Source organism: Harmonia axyridis, chromosome 4 (genome assembly GCF_914767665.1).
Source record: "Harmonia axyridis chromosome 4, icHarAxyr1.1, whole genome shotgun sequence".
NCBI lineage: Eukaryota > Metazoa > Arthropoda > Insecta > Coleoptera > Coccinellidae > Harmonia > Harmonia axyridis.
The window spans coordinates 29,470,231-29,497,372 of record NC_059504.1 but is presented as its reverse complement, the minus strand read 5'-3'; the positions used below and the strand labels follow the sequence as shown (position 1 = coordinate 29,497,372).

Below are 27,142 nucleotides of genomic sequence, written 5' to 3'. Positions count from 1 at the left end.
AGCTTCGAGCCCTATGCTTATAGAGGACAATTAGTCTATCTGGTGGTTAAGGGAGGTAAAGGAACGGTTGATGACCGTTACGTGAGATTTCCATGTTTCATTCGATGACTGAAAGTGGTGGATGTAACTCACGTGTTTTTCGAAAAATCTTGTTAAAGAGAAAGTATAGTTAATGGTGTTGAATACGAAATATCTAAGTATATTTATTCCCTATAATAAGGGTAGATCATAAATATTTGATGAATTCACAGAAAAACGAATTGACAATAGAAAATTTTACAATGAAATAGATCAATGTGTCTGTGTGTTGACAAAAGCCTATTGACAAATTTTGAATATGTTAAGAGTTTATCTGATGAAGGAGTTTGATTTAGACTCTAACTAAACGTCAAAAGAGTTAATTCAAAGTGTTATTGTTTGTTATTTTCTTGGTAACTTTTTTTTTCACCCTGACACATTATTGCAATTATTGTGCGCAGGAGTATTTTATTCAAATTTTTTAAGCTTGTTTCAGAAATTGAGAGCATTCTAAATTAGTTATTCGTAAAAATTTCAATCTACCGAGAGGTCTCTCAGAGGCTTAGGAAAGTCGAGATAAAAAACATTAAACAAAAAATGTATTCCAACAACCTTTACATAACTAAGCAACAAATAAAACAAAATTCTATAAAACCTAACGATGCAATGATTGCATCTTTAAATATGGTCGATTCATTGACACGTTTCGACTTGTGTGGCGGGGTTCGGAATTAACTACTGACTTCGAGTTATAGAGGTAAATTTAGTGCATCTTCGACTTATAAAGGTCAAAATGGTAAAATATATCCGTAAAATCGTTTCGAGTAATACGTGGAAATTTTTTCGGCTTAGACAGGTTTATCCAAGGGGATTGAAAATAATTCGAGTTATCAAGGATTTCGAGTTAACGAGAGTCCACTGTATATATTTAAGCCACATTTCATCTCGTGTACAGGTCGAATACTGATTAAGCAATTTTCATTAGATTTTAGATCAAATACCTACATTGTAGGCCTAGGCATCACATTGTTTAAGTTGGATAGCTTTCGCCATTCGACTTCCATTGAAAAATGTTCACATTTGAATATATTCAACAATTCTTGTGGGTACATCATGAAGCAACAATTCACCTTGCTCAGTGGGCAATATTGGCATCACCCGCTGACTTGCAGCTTCCCAAGAAAAGAAATTCTATTTATATATGTATTTCTAGAGAAAATGCATAAAATATAAGCAATTACGTTTATTAATTACTTGAAAATTCTTACATTTGAGTTTACATTCATTATAAATAATTCATCTCAATCAATATTTTGATTAGAATTTTTGAAATTACAATTAAAACACAAAAATCATTTCAGAAACCATCTCTGTATTGAATATATCTCTTAATTTGTAGCATATATCAAAAAAACATTTTTCAAACAATTTTAAATTATTTAAAATGAAAAGACTAGAATATTTTCTATTATAAGATATTAGTAGACAAATTTATTGAACAATATTGTAATAATAACCCAAGCTCGAAGATCTACTGTACTCATTATATTCCAGTAGATACAATAGTGTAAGTACATTAATGAAACATGAATTGGGCCATAAAGATCTTATAATTTTTTTCATCACAATGACCTTCATCTATGATATCACCCATAGACCAATTATAATTTTCTCATATAAAAATAACTTCAATAAAAAAGCAACCTATAATATAAATCTCCAGTGCTTTGTTATTAACTGTCTCCTATCGTTTTGCCTGGAATAAAGTTCAGAGAAGCAGAATTTATGCAGAACCGCTTCCTGGTTGGTGCTGGGCCATCATCAAAGACATGTCCAAGATGTGCATCACACTTTGAGCAAGTCACCTCTGTTCTTATACGTCCTGGTTGGGATATGAGGAGTAAAAGGTTTGAGCCAACTATCCATTGATTAGGTGAAGGGGAATTTGCGATATACGATAGACCAATCACCAGTGATGTGAAAATTTTTCAAATTGTGTGGCAATGGAGGGGAGAATGGGAGAGAAAATAGTTGAAATTAGATTCCCAAATACATATTGTCACTTCACACAGGCTTCAGGTTCATTAGTGACTAGTACATAAAACCACCAGATATTAGGATTAGGCAAGGTTCAAGAGTTGAGTAGAGTTAATGATTTAGTAAAGCATTAACTAGTTACAGGTACAGAACATAAAAACTTTACTTCTGAAATGTTCTAGAATTTGAATTAAAATCTTGATAAAAACAGAAGTAGATATAAATGATTCATTAATTATAGATTTGTTTAATTTGAAATTAATTTTGGAATTTGAGATTACACACTAACTGGAAAATGATGAGTTCTTAAATGTATATAATCAATAAATTAATTATACTACTATCAATAATTATTTATTGATAAGGGGTAAAATGTTTATCTGAGATATTCATGGCAAGTTTTAAATCAATTGTTTTGTGAAGAAGATACAATTATATTAAGTTGATATGTTCAGTTTTATGCTATTGTTCTTTTAGGAGATTGAGGGAAATATTTAACAATTTATTAGAACTAGAAAATGTAGGAAACCAATATGCCAATTACCACACAAAATTCATACCTACCAATTAAGGCTTCATTCAAGTAAATTCAAACAGTGAAATGACATTTTTGAGATTGGATTGTACAGTCCGAGTTTAAAACAAGTTTTTATAAAGCTTGGCTCACTAATAAAGCAGGTTTAAAAACGTCTGGTAGTAGTTACTACAATTTGTTATACCTTGATTTTATTTATACAATATGAATTACCTCATTCAATGAGAATTGGGCTATATTGAAGTTGAAAAGAATTTACTCAAATTTAACCTTTGAAAAATGTTAGAAATGAAATGAATGTTTTTCATACCTCCGCTAGTATCTGGACTTAGTTTTACTTTGCCCTTATCCAAAACATCATTGAAGGCAGGCCAACCACATCCACTATCAAATTTTGTTTTTGAACTAAAAAGAGACTGTTCGCAGACTATGCACACATAAGTACCTTCTTCAAAAGATTTATCATAACATCCTAAAATCAAAAGTATTAAGTATGTAGTTTTAATGATAAAATTAAGTTTTACTAGACTTACCTGTATAAGGTCGTTCGGTGCCCTTTTCCTGAGTTACATGATACTGCATGGGGGTCAACTTTTTTTTTAGCTCAGCCTTATCTACTTTGTCTGCCATCTTCGTAGCTATATACGTGTAAATTGATCGAAAATGAGGTAGTTTGTACGGTTCGTTAATAAATGCAGAGTAGGGGAATAGTGATTAACTGTATGGTAATTAATTGGAGTTACCTGTTGTAAAAATGGGTGATATTCTCTGGTAATTATGGAATTGTTGATGAGGCAACTTGCGGTGAGTCAAACGGAAGAACGCTCTGACACGTCCAAGCATTACTAATACAGTTTATCGCATTATACGAAATCTTCCTAAAAATAAATAATCCAGATTATGTAAGGAGCTAAAATACACATAACAGAAATAAAATTTGTTTGGGTTGGGTTACCAGTTGTCAAAATTATTTCGGCGTTGCCACATTTAATAAGAATTAAGGTGATAACCTAAATGATGTGAAAGGTTTCTGGAATATTATTTATTGCGGTTTTTCATCAGTTTAAATTTGGTGGAATATTTGTTTTTCTAAATTGATTAAAGTTGATAGGTTTTAACAGATTTGTTTGACAATTCTGTTATTTTATGTTCATTTTGACTTCTGACCGAACTTGCCGTTCAAAAGGTTTAGAATAATGACTTGAGGGCTGAAAAAAAATTCATTCACTGTGGAAATCAGTTTTTGATATGTTGCTGACTTATTCATATCTTCTTTCTACTGATTGTTAAAATCGCACATTATTTTCGTCCTCCTCCTCTGGGAAAATATTGACAGATCACTAGAAAGTCACGTGGTGGTGTTCCTCTTAGGCCCAGTTTCACCAAATGCTTTAATCTTGACTTGGCTCTTAAGTGAGGCCTTAGATCACGATTAATGTAATGTAGCGTTTCACCACACTCCAAAGCGCCATTTAATCGACCAATCGCGATTTACAGGGCCCCCGCAAGGGTCATCAACGCCCGCGTGCCGAAAATATTTTGGCGCCCCTTAAAGGGGGGAAGTGGAGAAAAACGTCGCAGGATAATCGGCAAAAAATGTTTCAGTTTTCGTTAGGAATTTATTTGTAGAAGGGTTAAAAAAACTATCAGCAACCTTTATTGGATGCCTTAAGAACTTTATGCTGTCAGTTGTTGCATAATACATTTTTTAAATTTTTCATTATTTTATTCAAGCATTCGATCAAAACCGCATTTTATTTTAAATTTGTAATGAAACTGCAGTTTTCAAAACCTGAGCTTTATTCTTCTTTAATCTATTCATAAATATATAAACCAAACAATAAACGAATAACAAATAAAATATTCAATTGAAGGATATAATTAAATGGATGTTTTTCTTATAGATTTGGCTTGCTGCGAATTCTTTTATTATATCATCAAAATCAATCTTATCGAGTATCTCTTGCTCTATAGCTAAGATGGCCAATCCAGATAATCTTTCTTGTGACATAGTAGACCTCAAATAATTTTTAATTATTTTTAATTTAGAGAATGATCTCTCACCAGAAGCAACAGACACAGGTAAAGTCAGAAGGATTTTTAAGGCAATACTAAGATTCGGTAGAGAAGAAGTTAGATTATTTTCAAAAATATATTGTAGAATTTCGAGAGGATTTGACGCTTCAGGTAATGAAAACAATCTTAGGGCTTTTATCTCGTTGAATAAATCATTTTCTTCCACGTCAGCCTCCTTCTTTTCCTGATCAGTAAGCTTTTGTTGAAGAGCATGACAGCATTTTAATAGATCTTCGTCATTTAATTTGAGAATATCACAAATAAAACCAAAAACGTTATCGTATTCAGATATCATATCGAACCTACTATTTAAAGAACTTAGCGTTTGATCAATTATTTTCAAAAAAAAAATTAATTTTGAAAGCGATTTTTGGATCTTGAGGTGCCTCATCCGTGTGTTCATAATCGAACAATTTTGGTTTATACTTTCGTCTTACACTATATAATGGAGAAAAACTTTGCTCTATCTCAAGAGCAGCCGCTAGTTTTCCAGCTTCAGAAAGTTTTTCCTCAAAAACATTATCATCTCTATAATTTTTAAAATGATCAACTAAATTCTTTAAATAGTTTTGGCACACTTTAATGTCAATCGCTACACTCTGCATCATTTTGCTTACAATATTAATTTGGAATAAAACATCATACCAAATTATTACACTACAAATAAATTTGAAAGTTTAAATATTTGATAAAAGAGAATTTGCTTTATGTTTAGGTTCTATGGTGAAAGTATCATTTTCAGCTAATTCTAAAAGGCTATCACATATTTGAATTAAATGAAATTTAAGTGGTTTTATAGCATCAATCCTACTTGACCATCTAGTATCACTTAGGGGTTTTAGATGTAACTGAGGAACATGCTTTTTTATAACATCCCATCTTTTTGTGGATGAGGAGAAAAATGTATATAGTTCTTGTACAATATTAAAAAAATTCAGTGTTTCATTTGAAACCTTAGCAGCATCATTTACAGTTAAATTTAAGCTGTGTGCAGCACATGGCACAAAAAAAGCCCTAGAATTAGCATCGAGTATGCGTTTTTGTAAACCAATATGTTTTCCGCGCATATTCGCCCCATTATCATACCCTTGACCTCTCATGTATTTAATATCTAAATTTAAATTTTCCAAAAATCCCATAACAAAATTGAATAGCCCTTCATCCCCTGTAGAGTCGAATATTGGACTAAACGCTATAAAATTTTCTTGTATTTGAACCATTTTAGAATTGTCATTTAGAACAACATAACGCAAAACGAGGCTCATTTGCTCTGTATGGCTTGCATCCGGTGTACAATCTAAAATTATTGAATAATATTTGGAACTTCGAACCATATCCAAAATATTATTTTTTACTTTAGAAGCCATCAATTCAATAATTTCATTTTGTATCTGGTAGCCTAAATAATGGGTTATCAAGAATTTGTTTGTGAGTTTTGCACTCGACTAATGTGCTCTCTCATCACAGGATCAAAAGATGAAATCATTTCGACAGTTTTGAGGAAGTTCCCATTATCATTTTCAAAAAGTTTTTTAGAAGAACCTTGAAAAGCTAGACACTGTCTGGATAAACATTGAACAATTGAAACAATTCTTGCTAGAACGTCATGCCAATATTTTTTTTCAGTTTCTAAAACCCGTAAGTGATGATCGTTCACCGTTGTGGACAATTTTAACATTTTTTTTAAATTTATCCATGTGAACTTTATGTGCAATTGATGTTTCATGTCTTGTAATGCCTGAGGATAAATGTTGCCAATCAGAAAAACTAGTAGAATTTTTTGCGTCTTGACCTCAACCCCTAAACGTTTCGAAACAAAATAACTATTCTTTGGATAGGTTTCTGCTGTTATAGCATAGCAAGCAGATTTTGGTAGTTTCAGAAATTCTCTGTAACCTGTAGTATTTTTCCTACAGATGGTGGCGAAAGTTTCAGTAATTCCCCTGACTAAAAGCTATTGCTTCGGTATTTATGATTGTTTATATGTACCATACTACCATATGCGTTTTAGTGATGATCGAAGAAATGGTGCCCGCCATCCGGTGCAGGCGGTCCATAAAAAAATCCCGTACCGACAAAGGGATGATTATTTATGATTTGTTTACTCGAAAAGAATCGTATAATTGCAATCTGTGGCCGAGGTTATTTTATGGGGATTGCGACGTTCGGGAACTTGTTTGGATGTGTAAAAGATGTCTTTGCACGTTCAAAATTGTTGAAAAAATAAAAAAAAAATTTCAAAAACCTTTGGTCTTTCGGTTTTTCATGTGGTCTATAAGAGATTTTGGCGCCCCTATAGAGTGGCGCCCGCGTGCGGTGCACGCGTTGAACGCGCGGTTGCGGGGGCCCTGGCGATTTAGCACTAATCGGCCATTTTTGGAGGATTATAACCTTTCAAGTTGAGATTAATAATTATTTATCAGTATGGAACTCTTGTCTATGTAATTATTTTTCCGGAAATTTCTAATTTTTGGGTCAATTTTATCAAAATATGACTATATGTATAGGCTCAATATTTCCCATTTAAAATACACGTAAACTTTGTTTTTGTGTTTTATGAAATTTATTGCAAAGAATAATTTATTGATATGTTTGATTGAAATATTATTTAATAAGCAGTTAAACTTGTTAATAAAAATAAATAAGTTAATAAAATTACTTATATAGTTTTTTTTCCAGAATGTGTGGTTTTGTGAAATGGGATAATTTCTTTTTAACTTCTGCAAGTTTCCGACATTTCGAAGCACATCACTCGACATTTTCGGCAAAAATTAACTTTGTTTTTTGTTTACAAGATGTCAAATGATTTGAAATGTTATGAGTTATGAATGAATGACACCTGACACCTAGCGGCAATGGTGGTCATCACGGCTAATACGATACAGAACACTATATAACTTTTTGTTCACAACGTTGCCAAATGGTTTGACTATTTAATCGCGATTTGGTTAATCGCGATCATCTTCGGACGGGTTGATGCATGGTGAAACAGAAAACACTGTTAAGCCTGCTTTAGTAACAAGCGGAGTTTAATCAATCTGGGATCAAGTGCTGTTTGGTGAAACTGGGCCTTACGCCTGTTAGGCGCAGTTTCACCAAATGCTTTAATCTTGACTTGGGTCTTAAGTGAGGCCTTAGATCACGATTAATGTAATGTAGCGTTTCACCACACTCCGAAGCGCCATTTAATCGACCAATCGCGATTTAGCACTAATCGGCCATTTTTGGAGGATTATAAGGCCCAGTTTCACCAAACAGCACTTGATCCCAGATTGATTAAACTCTGCTTGTTACTAAAGCAGGCTCAACAGTGATTTCTGTTTCACCATGCATCAACCCGTCCGAAGATGATCGCGATTAACCAAATCGCGATTAAATAGTCAAACCATTTGGCAACGTTGTGAACAAAAAGTTATATAGTGTTCTGTATCGTATTAGCAGTGATGACCACCATTGGCGCTAGGTGTCAGGTGTCATTCATTCATAACTCATAACATTTCAAATCATTTGTCATCTTGTAAACAAAAAACAAAGTTAATTTTTGCCGAAAATGTCGAGTGATGTGCTTCGAAATGTCGGAAACTTGCAGAAGTTAAAAAGAAATTATCCCATTTCACAAAACCACACATTCTGAAAAAAAAAACTATATAAGTAATTTTATTAACTCATTTATTTTTAATAACAAGTTTAACAGCTTCTTAAATAATATTTCAATCAAACATATCAATAAATTATTCTTTGCAATAAATTTCATAAAACACAAAAACAAAATTTACGTGTATTTTAAATGGGAAATATTGAGCCTATACATATAGTCATATTTTGATAAAATTGACCCAAAAATTAGAAATTTCCGGAAAAATAATTACATAGACAAGAGTTCCATACTGATGAATAATTATTAATCTCAACTTGAAAGGTTATAATCCTCCAAAAATGGCCGATTAGTGCTAAATCGCGATTGGTCGATTAAATGGCGCTTTGGAGTGTGGTGAAACGCTACATTACATTAATCGTGATCTAAGGCCTCACTTAAGAGCCAAGTTAAGATTAAAGCATTTGGTGAAACTGGGCCTAACCTATCAAGTTGAGATTAATAATTATTTATCAGTATGGAACTCTTGTCTATGTACTGATTTTTCCGGAAATTTCTAATTTTTGGGTAAATTTTATCGAAATATGACTATATGTATAGGCTCAATATTTCCCATTCAAAATATACGTAAACTTTGTTTTTGTGTTTTATGAAATTTATTGCAAAGAATAATTTATTGATATGTTTGATTGAAATATTATTTAAGAAGCAGTTAAACTTGTTAATAAAAATAAATAAGTTAATAAAATTACTTATATAGTTTTTTTTCCAGACTGTGTGGTTTTGTGAAATGGGATAATTTCTTTTTAACTTCTGCAAGTTTCCGACATTTCGAAGCACATCACTCGACATTTTCGGCAAAAATTAACTTTGTTTTTTGTTTACAAGATGTCAAATGATTTGAAATGTTATGAGTTATGAATGAATGACACCTGACACCTAGCGGCAATGGTGGTCATCACGGCTAATACGATACAGAACACTATATAACTTTTTGTTCACAACGTTGCCAAATGGTTTGACTATTTAATCGCGATTTGGTTAATCGCGATCATCTTCGGACGGGTTGATGCATGGTGAAACAGAAAACACTGTTAAGCCTGCTTTAGTAACAAGCGGAGTTTAATCAATCTGGGATCAAGTGCTGTTTGGTGAAACTGGGCCTTACGCCTGTTAGGCGCAGTTTCACCAAATGCTTTAATCTTGACTTGGGTCTTAAGTGAGGCCTTAGATCACGATTAATGTAATGTAGCGTTTCACCACACTCCGAAACGCCATTTAATCGACCAATCGCGATTTAGCACTAATCGGCCATTTTTGGAGGATTATAAGGCCCAGTTTCACCAAACAGCACTTGATCCCAGATTGATTAAACTCCGCTTGTTACTAAAGCAGGCTCAACAGTGCTTTCTGTTTCACCATGCATCAACCCGTCCGAAGATGATCGCGATTAACCAAATCGCGATTAAATAGTCAAACCATTTGGCAACGTTGTGAACAAAAAGTTATATAGTGTTCTGTATCGTATTAGCAGTGATGACCACCATTGGCGCTAGGTGTCAGGTGTCATTCATTCATAACTCATAACATTTCAAATCATTTGTCATCTTGTAAACAAAAAACAAAGTTAATTTTTGCCGAAAATGTCGAGTGATGTGCTTCGAAATGTCGGAAACTTGCAGAAGTTAAAAAGAAATTATCCCATTTCACAAAACCACACATTCTGAAAAAAAAAACTATATAAGTAATTTTATTAACTCATTTATTTTTAATAACAAGTTTAACAGCTTCTTAAATAATATTTCAATCAAACATATCAATAAATTATTCTTTGCAATAAATTTCATAAAACACAAAAACAAAATTTACGTGTATTTTAAATGGGAAATATTGAGCCTATACATATAGTCATATTTTGATAAAATTGACCCAAAAATTAGAAATTTCCGGAAAAATAATTACATAGACAAGAGTTCCATACTGATGAATAATTATTAATCTCAACTTGAAAGGTTATAATCCTCCAAAAATGGCCGATTAGTGCTAAATCGCGATTGGTCGATTAAATGGCGCTTTGGAGTGTGGTGAAACGCTACATTACATTAATCGTGATCTAAGGCCTCACTTAAGAGCCAAGTTAAGATTAAAGCATTTGGTGAAACTGGGCCTAACCTATCAAGTTGAGATTAATAATTATTTATCAGTATGGAACTCTTGTCTATGTACTGATTTTTCCGGAAATTTCTAATTTTTGGGTAAATTTTATCGAAATATGACTATATGTATAGGCTCAATATTTCCCATTCAAAATATACGTAAACTTTGTTTTTGTGTTTTATGAAATTTATTGCAAAGAATAATTTATTGATATGTTTGATTGAAATATTATTTAAGAAGCAGTTAAACTTGTTAATAAAAATAAATAAGTTAATAAAATTACTTATATAGTTTTTTTTCCAGACTGTGTGGTTTTGTGAAATGGGATAATTTCTTTTTAACTTCTGCAAGTTTCCGACATTTCGAAGCACATCACTCGACATTTTCGGCAAAAATTAACTTTGTTTTTTGTTTACAAGATGTCAAATGATTTGAAATGTTATGAGTTATGAATGAATGACACCTGACACCTAGCGGCAATGGTGGTCATCACGGCTAATACGATACAGAACACTATATAACTTTTTGTTCACAACGTTGCCAAATGGTTTGACTATTTAATCGCGATTTGGTTAATCGCGATCATCTTCGGACGGGTTGATGCATGGTGAAACAGAAAACACTGTTAAGCCTGCTTTAGTAACAAGCGGAGTTTAATCAATCTGGGATCAAGTGCTGTTTGGTGAAACTGGGCCTTACGCCTGTTAGGCGCAGTTTCACCAAATGCTTTAATCTTGACTTGGGTCTTAAGTGAGGCCTTAGATCACGATTAATGTAATGTAGCGTTTCACCACACTCCGAAACGCCATTTAATCGACCAATCGCGATTTAGCACTAATCGGCCATTTTTGGAGGATTATAAGGCCCAGTTTCACCAAACAGCACTTGATCCCAGATTGATTAAACTCCGCTTGTTACTAAAGCAGGCTCAACAGTGCTTTCTGTTTCACCATGCATCAACCCGTCCGAAGATGATCGCGATTAACCAAATCGCGATTAAATAGTCAAACCATTTGGCAACGTTGTGAACAAAAAGTTATATAGTGTTCTGTATCGTATTAGCAGTGATGACCACCATTGGCGCTAGGTGTCAGGTGTCATTCATTCATAACTCATAACATTTCAAATCATTTGTCATCTTGTAAACAAAAAACAAAGTTAATTTTTGCCGAAAATGTCGAGTGATGTGCTTCGAAATGTCGGAAACTTGCAGAAGTTAAAAAGAAATTATCCCATTTCACAAAACCACACATTCTGAAAAAAAAAACTATATAAGTAATTTTATTAACTCATTTATTTTTAATAACAAGTTTAACAGCTTCTTAAATAATATTTCAATCAAACATATCAATAAATTATTCTTTGCAATAAATTTCATAAAACACAAAAACAAAATTTACGTGTATTTTAAATGGGAAATATTGAGCCTATACATATAGTCATATTTTGATAAAATTGACCCAAAAATTAGAAATTTCCGGAAAAATAATTACATAGACAAGAGTTCCATACTGATGAATAATTATTAATCTCAACTTGAAAGGTTATAATCCTCCAAAAATGGCCGATTAGTGCTAAATCGCGATTGGTCGATTAAATGGCGCTTTGGAGTGTGGTGAAACGCTACATTACATTAATCGTGATCTAAGGCCTCACTTAAGAGCCAAGTTAAGATTAAAGCATTTGGTGAAACTGGGCCTGACCTATCAAGTTGAGATTAATAATTATTTATCAGTATGGAACTCTTGTCTATGTACTGATTTTTCCGGAAATTTCTAATTTTTGGGTAAATTTTATCGAAATATGACTATATGTATAGGCTCAATATTTCCCATTCAAAATATACGTAAACTTTGTTTTTGTGTTTTATGAAATTTATTGCAAAGAATAATTTATTGATATGTTTGATTGAAATATTATTTAAGAAGCAGTTAAACTTGTTAATAAAAATAAATAAGTTAATAAAATTACTTATATAGTTTTTTTTCCAGACTGTGTGGTTTTGTGAAATGGGATAATTTCTTTTTAACTTCTGCAAGTTTCCGACATTTCGAAGCACATCACTCGACATTTTCGGCAAAAATTAACTTTGTTTTTTGTTTACAAGATGACAAATGATTTGAAATGTTATGAGTTATGAATGAATGACACCTGACACCTATCGCCAATGGTTGTCATCACTGCTTATACGATACAGAACACTATATAACTTTTTGTTCACAACGTTGCCAAATGGTTTGACTATTTAATCGCGATTTGGTTAATCGCGATCATCTTCGGACGGGTTGATGCATGGTGAAACAGAAAACACTGTTAAGCCTGCTTTAGTAACAAGCGGAGTTTAATCAATCTGGGATCAAGTGCTGTTTGGTGAAACTGGGCCTTAGAACTTAAAGCGCGTTCGGTTATTACCTCGGACCGCTCGGACTTGTCTGAACCGTTCGTTTATTACATCCAGATTCCAGATTGAGGGGAATACACATCTGGAGCGTTCGGCAAAGATATCTGATCAATCAGATGTCGATATTTTTCGTCGGACGTTTTCGACCTATAGCGCGTATTTTAAAAATATGCTTCACACATTGTGTAGCATGAAAGTTTAAATTTTTCAATTAGAAAGATATTTTTCCAAGCCTTAATTGTGCTGTTATAAGACCATCCAGAATAAGAAAAGTTCCGAATCATACATGTCTGAAGTTATACATGTTATAACTTCCAGATTATTGAAAAAATTGAGTCCAGTTGTTATTAGTAAGAGAGTAAAGGATTTGCTATTGGATCATACAATATACAGGTTGAGTGATTTATTTAGGAATCATTTTTGTAAATATTATTTGATAATTTGTAACTACAAACATATTTATGTTTTCATAACAATGACTATTAATACTATTCATTTATAGTTTAAGATTTTTTGATTGACAAGCTATGTGAACTTTTGATGGCGTATGTTTTTATGGATTTCTTGTGTGCAAATAAATTATTATTATCAAATACTGCATTGATTTTACATATCATTTATTTATCCTATGGCAGTAAGTTATCCCATCACACATTCCCTTGGCACCATAGTCCATTAAATTACTGATGAAAACAAAAAGATATCATCTTCCAAATCACTTGGATCAATTTGACATGAAAATTCCTTTTTTCCTTCTTAAACTTCCATTGAAACATTTTTGTCTTCATAAAAAGAATGGAGATTTTAGAAGTGATTCCTCCTTGGAAATATACTTTCTACTAGATCAGACCAATTTTATTTTATATCTTTTCATTTTTGTAGAGGAATTTAGGTATCCATTTTTTTATACTTCTGAAATAAGTAGAATATGAGATTAGATAAACGTAACATAATTTAAACTAACCTCTACAAATCTTTGGTTTAAATGAAGTTCTCTCATAATCATTATTCTTCACGTTTCACTCAAAATGAGCACTGCATATTTTATGGAATACTTCAGGTTGCCATTTCTTTCAAAGTATGATCAGCACTACAATAAGTTTTAGATGAGAGACATTTGCTATCATTTCTCAAATATTCTTATCAAACTCTTCTCACACTAATAATCCATATCTTTCCTTCTTTATCGAGCTACTTTTTCTTATTGTAATATGAAATGTGGCAACCAACTACATAGCAATGAATTTGTGAATTTTTTGCAGTAAATAATTAATAATATTAAAGTCCATATCTTCAGAATTTTTCCGTATTTTTCAATATTGAAAACAAAATCAACTGAAAACTTCTTAGTATAGTTAAAAAAAGCATAAATTTCTAACGCCTCTTCAACAGGCAAGACAGTAAAAGTGTATATTATGAATATTGATTATGTTTTACTAATGATTTCATTTCATTTAGCCACGAAGGGCACCACATGCATATATCAAAGAACTGACATAACAGTTGAAGCTCAGGTGCTCTGTACCGTTCGTTTATTTCAGATAAATCTTGATTATTTGTAAAATCTGTGGTCACGTGACTAAAATATCCGTCCGCTCGGATGCTATTGCCGAACGCGCTATTAGAACATTTATAAGAGGAACGGAAATCGCCTTGTAACTGATGCATTTGTTTTGATGCCAACATTCGTCCCTCCTTGTTTGACGGGATGTTTTTCTCAGTTGAATGATTTAGCTATTGTGAAGTTATGAAGAAATCAACAATCAAATCAGGATTCTCCACGCCTATGGCTCGCCCACACAATTGGCTAGCTCGATTGTGATTGATGACACTAAACTTCCATCTCTCTTGTATTCGGGATCGAGTACAAATGTTTACTTTCCGTTCCTTCTAAGGTAAAATCCGACAAGGGGTTCTGTAGATATGGCTGTATTAATCAGGGCCGGCGCGAGAATTTTGACGCCTGAAGCAAATCATTTTTTGGCGCCCCTGCTGAAAAAGTATCAATAACACCCCCATCCCCCAACAAAAAACATCAACTGCCTCGATGATAATTTGCCATTTTTGATTTCTCTAGCGTTTTTGCTAATCATTCCTTTCTAAAGCCGTTTCCACTGGCTTTCTTTTTTTTCGAACATTTTTGCCTATCATAAATTCCTGGACAACAATGCGTAAGTGATCTCACATTGCGTACGATCGATGAAAGATTACCTATCACACCACAAGATACAAAGGGCGGTGTGAGAATTCACAGAGATCTAGCATAGAATTTTATTATTTGTTTTATCAAGTTAGTCGAATAGATGACTGACAGTTGTTTGACAGTTGTATGATAATAAAAAAGATTTCGACCGAAAATATACTCTTAAGTGTTCAGTAGTCATTAGGGGTCCAACTCTGAACATTTTGGTGACCCCGACGTGATATGAACGGCAAAGAATGATCTCTAACAAGTGGAGCTGGAATACGGACAAGTTCATCTTAGGACTTCGTGTGGCCTGACAAGTTCGGAAGGAAGAGGACTTAAGGCAGAAGGAAGACACGATGGTGGGAAATAAACGTTCCAAAGACCATGCAGAAAAATCTGAGGTGAACGAGAGACCAGAGTTGATTATGTCAAGAAAAAGTAAGTCAATGACTGGAGAAAGTTCAAGAACTGTGTAGACTTCAAGCATTAAGATAGCAAAAAGAAGAATTGAATTGGAGACTGAAAGGAAAAGACAGGAAATAGAGTTGAAGAAATTGGAGATAGATAATGCTTTGAGACTCTTGGATCTGGGGGAGGAATAAGATAATCAAGAGAGCGAGCATAGCGAAAATGAATATTATAATGATATACTAAGATAAATCGATGGGTTGAAAGTGAAAAAGAAGAAATTGGCGACCACGAAAAAACGAACAAGAACACATTGCCACAGCACGGTGATACAAGTGTGAAGATGTTGTGTGAGACCATAAATTGAGGTGCTTCTCTCGGTGAATAATACCGTTCAACAGCACGTTAAGCCGGAGAAACGTGAGTTTTTAGAAAAAGATTTTATTTACTTCGATGGAAATCCTCTTGATTGGCCAGTTTTCATTCGGCAAGTTCGTAATTTGACCGAGTCATATACCTTTATTCAGCCGATTAAATTGTGTTCAAACTTCAAAAATTTTTGAAAGGCCCAGCAAAGGCAGCAGTTGCTGGTATAATTTTGACTTCTGATGCGAACAAAATTATTGCAACATTAGAAACTCGTTTTGGCCGACCTGATATTATTATAGAGATGCTGTTGTCCAAAATTAGCGTCATTCAACCAATCAAATATACAAATTTGGAAAAATTGATAGACCTCTCGACCGAAGTTACTAATATTGGAACTATAATGAAATCTCTAAATTGTGTTGGCCATTTGCAAAATTAACAATTACAAAGAAATTTAGTGAGTAAGCTTCCTGATGAGTTGAAACTCAAATGGGGTGAAGCTATAATTCAGAAGAGAAGAGAAAATTGTGATATGAATCTTGAAGATTTTACTAATAGGTTGGCTACTTTTTCAGAGACAACTTGTCAAGTTAGTGTCGCTAATTTTTCTGAATATTGTGACAGATCAAAAATTCCTGGGGACAAATTAAAATCGTCTTTAGGCACAGCAAGGAGAACAGAACCAGTGTTCATTACTCAAGAACAAATAATTCCTAAATGCAGTTATTGTGAAGAGCCCGCTCATGAAGAGAATTATCCAAAAATGGAAATGGATGATATGGAAAGTAGATGGAATATTGTGAGAACAAAAAAAATTATGTTTTGCTTGTCTCAAGAGAAATCATCAAAAAGTAAAATGAAGAAATTAGAAAATGTGTGGGAAGAATGGATGCAGACTTCACATCATCCCCTTTTTCATAAAGAAAGTGATAAATTGATTGAGAACCCAATAACTACTGAATCTGTGTCTACGATAAGGAATCGTTTTATTCCAGTAAAAAATTATGGACCTAGAGGACAATGTGAAATCTTGGCCATGTGTGACGAGGGATCTACAATAATATTGTTAGACTCAAAAATTGCTGAAAAGTTAGACGGCCAATTGAAACCTCTATGTTTACAGTGGACAAACGATGATATAGTAACAGAAGAGAACTCCTTAAAACTAGATATTGAAATATCGGATACTAACAATGAAGAAGGAAAATTTTCACTCCATGGTGTACGAAGTCTCAGAAATTTATCTCATCCATAGAACATGCCATATGCTTCCAAATGCAAATTAGGATGGTCGGTTCACGGGCCAATGAAGGATTTATCATATGAGAATAAATTTAGAATTTTACATATGCCGGAAGAAACTGAAATGGAAACAGTTGTTAGCCTAGATTCATCAGAATCCGAGAATATTGAGGAAAAAAAGTGCATGAAAGACCCTACATTGAATCAAGAATACCAGGAAAAATTTGATGACCATTTTCAGAAAGGAAACCTACGAAAATTGACAGAAGAAGCTTCAAGAAGAAGTCAACGGATATGGAATCTACCTCATTTTCCAGTGGTGAATCAGAACAGGAAGAAAGTGAGGATGGTTTATGAATTTCAGGGTTCAAGTCTGAATGATATTCTGTTGATTGGACCTTATCTACTGAATTTTAAAACTGATCAATTGTCATTCAAAATGGAGATCGAGAAATATGAAAACTAGAGACCAACCAAGAGAAATGTTTCAAAATAGATTATGACATTATTTGATCACATGGAATTCATTTCTCATTTTATTGTAAAAGGAACAATTTTAATGCAGCAGAAATGAAAAGCTAAAATTGATTTGGACCAAGAATTACCAGGAAATTTTAAGATCATTTGGATGCTGGAGAATCTGAAATCGGTAAATAATTTCAGAGTACCAAAATGTTATAGCATGACCAACCAAATGCTGAGAACATAGAGCTACACACATTCACAGACAGTAGTAAAGTAGCCCTTGCAGCCTCTTATCACAGAGTTGAATCAATATACAGGGTGTGGCGTAATTAATGGATAATCCTGTACTGGCGAATAGGGGAGGTCATGGCCGACCAGAAAATGTAAAGTTATGTTCAGTAAAAATATCATAGTTTTCGAGATATCGGACAATTTCATTTTTTTCTAAAAAGTGCACCTTAACTCACTAATTTCAATGCTGTGATCACAAATCTTGTTATTTCTTTGGGCATAGTTTTTTATTTTACTCTCAAATAGCTGTACTAAGAGATAAACTACCAAATTCCTACCATCTTGCTTAATTAAGAAAAAAAAAGTAGGACTATCCTCATGTTTGCAAATTCACTTACTTTTTTCTTCAAGTTTAAGTCGTTATGGTGAAAAAAAAATGTATTGAGACCTTTGTGAACATTTCATAAATAAATTGTCTATTTCATTGCGGTTCTAAAATGGTGTAATACATGTTATTCTTTTATTGGGTGCTCGGAGTACGTTTCATTATTACATCTGAGGTACTAATTTCAGTGAAAGAGAGTTTTAGGGATTTGAGATGATACCTAATAAGGGTTCAATAAAACACAGTAAAATTTTCAATATTTATTTTAAATTACAGTAAGTGCTAACATAAGTGCACGCTGAACATCTTCTAATAAAAGATCGTTTCATTCGTCGCGCATATCTGGCTTGATTAATATTTCGAGCTGCTTCGGTAATGCGTGTGCGTAATTCTTAAACTGAACTTATCGGCTTGTCATATACCTTCTCTTTGAGACATCGCCAATAGAATAAAATCTAATGGATTTAGATCAGTAGATCGTGGTGGCCAAGAAATTGTACCCATACGTCCAATCAATCTTCTCGGGAAATTTTCATTTAAGTAATCACGTACCTGTCGTGCGAAATGTGCAGGGCAGCCATTATGTTGCAGCCATATCCGACTCCTACCTCAACCTGCATAATATGCATAGTTGCCGCTTTTACTAAAAAATTTGAATTTAGAAGACAGGAGACGGATGTGGCTGCAACATGATGGCTGCCCTGCACATTCCGCACGAAAGGTACGTGATTATTCGAATGAAAAATTCCATAGAAGTTGTATTAGACGAATAGGTAAAATTTCTTTGTCACCACGATCTCCTGATCTAAATCCATTAGATTTTATTCTATTGGGATGTCTCAAAGAGAAGGTATATGACAAGCCGATAAATTCAGTTGAAGAATTACGCACACGCATTAACGAAGCAACTCGAAATATTAATCAAGCCAGATATGCGCGACGAATCTGTTTCTGTTCTTGATCTGCCCGCCGATCTTCTCCAGAAGTCCATCTCGGTAGCCATGAGCATTTTTTCAGTTTTAGCCTTTATTGGCCATACTTCCGAGCTGTATGTTACAATGCTCTTAACAATTGTGTTGTAAATCCTTTTTTTATTTTCTTTGGATATATTTTTATCCCATAAAACACCATTGAGCATCGATATCGCCCTCCTGCCGAGGGTATTCCTTTCTCGTATCGATTCATCGAGAACTCCATCCTCCGATATTCTTAATCCCAGGTATTTGTAGGCCTTGCACTGTTTTATTGATTGAGAGCTAGACAAAGTCAGGTCCGGATCAGAGCTCTGCCGACCACCACCAATGCACAAGTATTGTGTCTTTTGGATGTTCACCTCCAGGCCCCATTTGGCATACTCCTCTACTAATTTGCGCGTCATGTAGTTCAGGTCATCTACATCCTGGGCTATCACAATTTGATCGTCCCCAAACGAAAGCGTGTAGAGTGTTGTTTCCTCATCCAATGGTTTTATCCACATTCAAACTTAAAAGATTATTGCTCAACCAAATATGTAGCTTTCGAAGATCCTCTTCAGCAGCGCGGTAAACACTCCAGTCCCTTCCCGTGACACAAAGTACTGTGTCATCAGCATAACACACGATACTTCCCTTTAAATTTCTTATTCTAGCTATATCGTTTATATACACCAGAAATAAGATGGGACCTAAGATAGTCCACTGGGGTACTCCAATGTCCACCACCGAAGCAGCACTCCGATCCCGACCAACTTTCACCCTTTGAGTTCTGTCAAACAGGTAAGTTTCAAAGCATGTCCTCGAATGCCACATTTGAATAATTTAGCCAACAAGATGTCATGAGATACAGTGTCAAACGCCTTCGCCAAATCCAGAAAAATGGACAAGCACTTCTCAGAAACATCGAGGGCTTTAACGATTTTTTCAGTAAGATCTAAAATCGCGTTTTCCGTACCACTAGACTTTTTTATGAAGCCGAATTGACGATCTGTTATAATATGGCATTTTCCGGAGAAAGAATTCATTCTTGTTTTCAGAGACTGTTCAAAAATCTTAGCAGAGGCATTGATCACATATATTGACCTATAATTATTCAAGTTACCTCGACAACCACCCTTAAAAACCGGAGTAACGCTGAATTCCTTCCACTGGTGAGGTATAGTACCCTGACTAAAACATAGGTTTATAATATGGACGATGGGACTTTGAATGAACTCATTAATGTTTTTTAACAATTCAAGAGATACCGTCCGGACCTGAGGAACAAATGTTTTGAGACCAGAAATCAGTGCAGCAATCTGTTCCACATTCACAGGTTTTAGATAAAAAGAAGATACTTCAGATGACTCTTTTAGAAGATCACTCTTTTACCAAATCACACTTTTCACCGAATTAACACCCACTTCATTAAAATGCTCACTAAATAAGTTTGCTTTCTTGCGATTACTTGTGACTTTCTCGCCATTAATCCAGTTAAAGGAGGTACTCTCCAAGGTGTTAACAGATGGATCATTACATGAAATATCATTTATTATCCTCCAAGTTTGCTTAATGTTACCTCTAGCTAAGTTTAGTTTATTCATGTAATATTCATTTTTTGTGAACCTTATTATGATTAAGGCGATTTCTAAAACATTTATACTGATCTTCAAGTTCCTTCGTATAATTTTTTAAGAGTTTTCTTTTCAAAGTATCTCTTGTTCTGATAGAGTTTATCATTCCAACCGTAATCCAAGGTTTCAACTCAGTAATTCTGTAATAATAATTTATAATTCCCGGTTGCGCTTTCAACATGTCCCAATAAATTAGAAATAAACACATTATAAGATTCTTGACTATCATTACTTGGGAGAACCTTTTCCGATTCTTCTGATCTAAGAATTGTTTTAAGTTTACTGAAATCGATTCTTTTATATGAATGACATCTATCCTGCCAAGGTTTCGACAATTTCAACTGGGCCACACCCAAAAGCTCCGGAAAATGATCTCTGGTATTGATATTAATGACATTGGGTCTAAGTTCTATTTTATCATTCAAACAATTTTCCTTTCTGATGAAAATGTGGTCGAGTATAGAGTTTGAGCCATTGACACTTCTCGTGACCTCATTTATATACGAAGAAAAACCATTCTCCGCCATCAAATTTTGATACCGATTTGTGTGTTGAGAATTCAAATTCAACAAATTGATATTTATATCACCCATAAATAGCTTTTTCAATTCAAATTCAACAAATTGATATTTATATCACCCATAAATAGCGTTTTTTATCGGAAAGCTGAAAAAAACTTTCTAAATCCCCTAGATGAATCCCACAATCAGTAGAAGGAGGTCGATAGGAAGCTGTTATGCCAATATCGAAATTTTTCTCAAAGAGGCCTACGCGGAATGTTATTCTTAATAGATTCGTTTCAGTCAAACTCACAATCTGAACATCAGCGTCTATAGAGCTCCTCACATATACAACCAGGCCATCGTTCTGATTATGTTTCGATTCATTGTAGTAAACAAGAAAATTGGGAATACTGAAATCACTCACCCTTTCCACCCTCCAAGTTTCCGACAGAATAATTACATCTAAATTATCAATATTCTCTTGTGAATGTAGAAGAAGTTCATCAAATTTTTTTTGAGACTACGTACATTGAAATGGATCACTCCCAGACCACTTAATTTCTGGGTATTCCAGCCACCATCTAAATTATTACAAACTACCGTTTTTACCCCCTAATTTCCATCCAATACATCCAAAATATCCAACACAATCCTGGGAACTCATTCCCCGATCCGAAATCCCTAAAAATTAAAATAAATTCGAAATTTGAAATCATTGATAGATACAGAAAATTAACAAATCAAAATTTGACAAAATCAAATACCCATGACAAAAGAATGGGAAATTCTCAATAATCCATTGAAAAAAAAAGAATCGAGATCGTCTAGAGATCTTACAAAAATTTTTTTCTTACCTTTAAAGATGTAAACCTTTCCAGAGTCTGTCCAAACATTCTTCACAACAGCTTTTTCCACACATTTGGAGAACAGTTCAACTCTATGACTAGTGAAATCTTCTCTTATCACAACACCAGTGCCTTCAGCAGCCGTTTCTTGGGATAAATTTGATTTTTTAAGTTTAAATTATTAACTTTGAGAAAAACAGCCCTTGACTTCTCGCCACCCTTTCTTCCAACTCTCTAGCACACTTCCATATCGTCTTCAGTCAATTTCATAGACATCTTCTAGTTTGTTCATTCGGTCGCTCTTCAAAACCAAAAATCGTCAAGTTGCTGCATTTCCTCGAATATCGGTCGATTCGATCATATTTCCTCTCCATTATTGTTTTGTAATGCAAAAAATCATTCGTATGCCTATCTACCTTCTCAACTATGACCTTGTTTTCATCCCTGATGTTTGTAATGTCAGCTTGCATATTTGTCATTGTTGTTTAGATCTGCGACAGTTTCAATTCGACTATTTGATTATCGTGTTCGACACATTGTCCGCTATGGTTTTTAAGAATGATTCATTGCTCAAGTAGTTCTTCAGCGCTTTGTTTACCTCGGACGCAATTTCATCTCGGATTTCTCTTGTGATCACCATTTTCTTGAGATTCATACCAAATATACTCAGTAGTAGAAATTAAACAATGGAATGAACCGTCAATCTTCAGTGAATTTATCCGATATACCAATAAACTCTTAGGCCCAGTTTCACCAAATGCTTTAATCTTGACTTAGCTCTTAAGTGAGGCTTTAGATCACGATTAATGTAATGTAGCGTTTCACCACACTCCAAAGCGCCATTTAATCGACCAATCGCGATTTAGCACTAATCGGCCATTTTTGGAGGATTATAACCTTTCAAGCTGAGATTAATAATTATTTGGAACTCTTGTCTATGTAATTATTTTTCCGGGAATTTCGTTAAAATGGCCTTTCGACGAGTATATGATCTTGCCTTTGAAGATGATGATAGTGATGAAGAATTTGTCGTTCGACGTCCTCGATGGATCCGAGAAAGAGAAGATCATTTCCAAAATTTGGACAATGCGGATTTTGAGAAAAGATTCCGTCTCTCAAAAAAAGCTGCACTCCAAATACTGGGTTCAATTGAGGAACAAATTGAATTTGCAAACGACAAGTAAGTTTTAATGTTTCATTTTCCTTTTGAATTGGCTACTGATATTGTTGAGGTTATGTTTGCAATATAGTTTGATACACTGATTTTGCGTTTCCTATTGATTTCCAGGAATAATTCTGTTTCTCCAATGAATCAGTTACTATGCACCTTACGATACTATGCTACTGGTTGTCACCAAATGACAGTTGCAGACTTCACTGGAATTAGTAAATCGACAGCCCACAGAATAATTCATCGAGTGAGTACTGCTATTGCCTCTCTCCGTCCACTGCATATAACATTCCCTGAAACTCAGGAGGAAATTCGAAGAACACAGACTGAATTTTTCGGAATTGCAAGCTTTCCAAGGGTTTTGGGTGCCATCGATTGCACTCATGTTAAAATTAAAACTCCAGGTACGTCCTTCTTTCCTCCTACATGTAATGATTCTTCTCCCACTGTTTCATTAAATTTATGTCATTTTTCAGGTGGTGATAATGCAGAGCTGTTTCGTTGCAGAAAGGGTTACTTTTCACTGAATGTTCAGGCTATATGCAATGCCAAACTTGAATTCACAGACGTAGTTGCGAGGTGGCCTGGAAGTAGTCATGATTCCACCATATTCCGTAATTGCTATCGGAAAGCTATGTTTGATGATGACAGATATGGAAATGCTGTCCTAGTAGGAGATAGTGGATATTCCTGTACCAAGTATTTCATGACTCCTTTTGAAAATTGTTTGAACCCTGCGGAACAATTATACAACGAATCTCAAATCAGAACGAGAAACCCTGTGGAAAGAATGTTTGGAGTTTGGAAAAGACGCTTTCCTGTATTATCGTTAGGTTTTAGAATCGATTTGGATAAAGTATTTCCTCTAATAGTGGCAACGGCTGTACTTCACAATGTCCTACGAAGACGTGGGGAAGATGTCCCACCTTTTGATGCTGAGTTTGAAGCCAACCTACCAGCACCATGGGATGTTATAATAGATCAGGGAGACATGGGACAAAATCCCATAGCAGTCTTAGGTCATCCATTGAACGAGAGGAGAGATTACCCTGAGCACCGAGAAAGACGTACTATGGTTCATCAATACTTCACAAGGTTTGTGTCCGGCCTGAAGATTATTGAACATATTTTGGCATTTCTATAATAGCAAAGCAAATGCTAATTTATATGTATATTTCAGGCTGGTAATGCTAGAGCGACAGCGCAGGGAAATTGGAAGGGTTGTAGTGGAAGAACATGAAGAGATTGCGGAAGATCCACATCCAGAAGTGAGGCAGGATCAATAGGACTTAAGACATTGAAAACAGCTGACAAAGAAAAAAAAATCACTCGCAGCCAGCAAATTTTTTTCTAATTTTTGGGTCAATTTTATCAAAATATGACTATATGTATAGGCACAATATTTCCCATTTAAAATAGCCGTAAACTTTGTTTTTGTGTTTTATGAAATTTATTGCAAAGAATAATTTATTGATATGTTTGATTGAAATATTATTTAAGAAGCAGTTAAACTTGTTAATAAAAATAAATAAGTTAATAAAATTACTTATATAGTTTTTTTTTACAGAATGTGTGGTTTTGTGAAAGGGGATAATTTCTTTTTAACTTCTGCAAGTTTCCGACATTTCGAAGCACATCACTCGACATTTTCGGCAAAAATTAACTTTGTTTTTTGTTTACAAGATGACAAATGTTTCGAAATTTTATGAGTTATGAATGAATGACACCTGACACCTAGCGCCAATGGTGGTCATCACTGCTAATACGATACAGAACACTGTTATAACTCTTTGTTCACAACGTTGCCAAATGGTCCGACTATTTAATCGCGATTTGGTTAATCGCGATCATCTTTGGACGGGTTGATGCATGGTGAAACAGAAAACACTGTTAAGCCTGCTTGAGTAACAAGCGGAGTTTAATCAATCTGGGATCAAGTGCTGTTTGGTGAAACTGGGCCTTACAGATTTGTGGGAGCTCGGATCTTGTGACCGGTTACCATGCTATCGAATGATATGGTATGGTATGGTTCCGTATTTAGAAAACCCAGGCAAATATTTGGAGTTTCTGGGATAACTGTCGACAAATGGTCAAGAAGATACAATTATACTTCATAGCAAATCAACATTACGACTTTCATCGCTGCTGGAGAAGGCATTAGCTTTCCCCCTACCTCAGGGCAAAAAAACAACATTACGAGATGTCGGAATGGACCCAAGTACCCTACAAAAAGTTAAAATGAAAACCCAACCGTACTTTGGTATCCGGTGATTACGCAGGATCTACCAATGTTCAGGGAATAGAAAGATTAAGACCCTTCCATGTTACAAATCTACGACCGGATACGACTGCTGAAGATTTGGTGTCTTTTCTAAGGCAGAATTTTTTGGGAAATGTAATGTGTGAACCTTTGAAATCACGATTTTCCGAGAGTTATTCCTCTTTTAAGGTCATGATTCCAGCAAGTGAGTACTCTAAAGCCGTCTCACCTTCCAATTGGCCTCAACATGCAAATGTCCGTCATTTTTTCCGGCAAAAAGTACCCAATCAGAACTCCAAGTGAATCCTAAAATTATCACGTCATCAAAAAGATTGAAAATATTTCAAATAAATATTCAATGTATTTCAAATAAGATCAACAATCTGGAAGTACTATTAATTGAAGAGAAACCGGACAAAGTTAGCATTGCCGAACATTGGAGTGTGAAAGAAAATATAGAACTTATGAGGCTTTCTGATTATAAGCTAGTCTCATATTATTGTCGTACCTCGCATAAAATTGGTGGAACTGCCATTTACGTAAAGAACACACTACGGGCTACGAACATTGATGTTTCTCAGCTCTCAGAAGAACTAAATTGTGAGGTCTGTGCGGTGAAAATATCGGGTGAAGACTTGAAAGTGGGTGTAATTAGTGTCTACAGATCACCCGTGGGTGACTTCAACTTATTTCTTGATAAACTCACCAGCGTGGTGCAAAAGTGTACAGATCAAACCAACTTACTATTTTTGTGTGAAGATATGAATGTAGATTTCAACAGCATGGACTCAAGACCGAAATCTCGATTCAGTGACTTTCTACAATGCTTTAATTTGAATATCACATCATTCGAACCAACACGAATATTTACTGATATTTCTGGTAAAACATCAATTTCCTTGCTAGATTATATTTTGACAGATGTAGATCTAAAATCATGTAAAACTAGAATTTTTGAAACTCATCTTGCTGATCATAAGGTGGTTTCCCTTGATTATTACTACTCAATGAAAAGTATTAGTTCTTGCGATGTTAGGCAGGTTACTCAAAAAAATTTAGATGAACTTAATGTTCTAATTAAAAACACAAGTTTGAAGATGTTTATGTCAATTTTGATATAGATTTCTGCTTTGACATATTTGTCAACATCATTAAAGAAGCATTTACCGAATGCTGTCCTCTCAAGAGGATTTTCACTAAAAAGGATTCTAAGCCTTGGTTATCGCGAGAGATAAAACAGGCTAGCCTTCGTTTAAAAGATATATATTGGCTGCATTCTAATATCAGATCAGTGGAATCTTTGAAAATGTATAGAACTGCTAAGGCAGATTACAATCAATTACTCGAAACTAGTAGTAGTGAATAAGGAAATCGGCAAAACGAATAAAAATCATAAAAGAATAAATCTGCTTTTGAATGGAAATTTATGTACAAACCCTGCGGATTCATTTGGTGAATATTTTTCGACAGTAACTTCTAAGATTGTCGGAATAATTTATCGGTATCATGTATAGCTTCAAAAATACTATGTTCAAATTTCTTTTTTTATCCTGTTGTTAAGTTTTGATCAAGGTTCGTAGAACTCAGCGCCGCCATTGTCCAAAGAATCACCCCTGAAGTTAGTTATAGATAATTCCGCGCACTTTATTTGTGTGCTACGCGCAGTCGT

General features: G+C 34.3%; 2 protein-coding genes and 1 long non-coding RNA gene across 6 annotated transcripts; 1 reads left to right on the top strand and 2 right to left on the bottom strand.

Annotated features, from left to right (window-relative positions):
- Positions 1–1,246: 1,246 nt before the first annotated feature.
- On the bottom strand, positions 1,247–3,759 carry LOC123678364 (methionine-R-sulfoxide reductase B1). Of its 4 annotated transcripts, none has more exons than XM_045615359.1 (5): positions 3,546–3,759; positions 3,334–3,468; positions 3,124–3,228; positions 2,901–3,062; positions 1,247–1,900 (listed from the first exon to the last, which is right to left on the bottom strand). In XM_045615359.1, the coding sequence occupies exons 2-5, from the start codon at positions 3,431–3,433 to the stop codon at positions 1,752–1,754; spliced, it is 516 nt and encodes a 171-aa protein (XP_045471315.1). In that variant the 5' UTR covers positions 3,434–3,468; positions 3,546–3,759; the 3' UTR covers positions 1,247–1,751. The 4 variants fall into 4 exon arrangements, with proteins under 4 accessions (XP_045471315.1, XP_045471311.1, XP_045471310.1 ...); XM_045615355.1 differs by having other exon boundaries at positions 1,247–1,936; positions 3,546–3,713; XM_045615354.1 differs by lacking the exon at positions 3,546–3,759 and having other exon boundaries at positions 1,247–1,936; positions 3,334–3,539.
- An 18,308-nt stretch (positions 3,760–22,067) lies between these two features.
- LOC123678363 (putative nuclease HARBI1) lies at positions 22,068–24,571 on the top strand. The gene is made up of 4 exons (XM_045615353.1): positions 22,068–23,222; positions 23,331–23,617; positions 23,690–24,308; positions 24,394–24,571. Exons 1-4 carry the CDS (start codon positions 23,011–23,013, stop codon positions 24,497–24,499), a joined length of 1,224 nt encoding a protein of 407 aa, XP_045471309.1. The 5' UTR covers positions 22,068–23,010; the 3' UTR covers positions 24,500–24,571.
- A 607-nt stretch (positions 24,572–25,178) lies between these two features.
- LOC123678365 lies at positions 25,179–26,722 on the bottom strand. The gene is made up of 3 exons (XR_006747227.1): positions 26,218–26,722; positions 25,622–25,779; positions 25,179–25,436 (listed from the first exon to the last, which is right to left on the bottom strand). It is a non-coding gene; the product is annotated as an uncharacterized LOC123678365 (long non-coding RNA).
- Between the last annotated feature and the right edge of the window lie 420 nt (positions 26,723–27,142).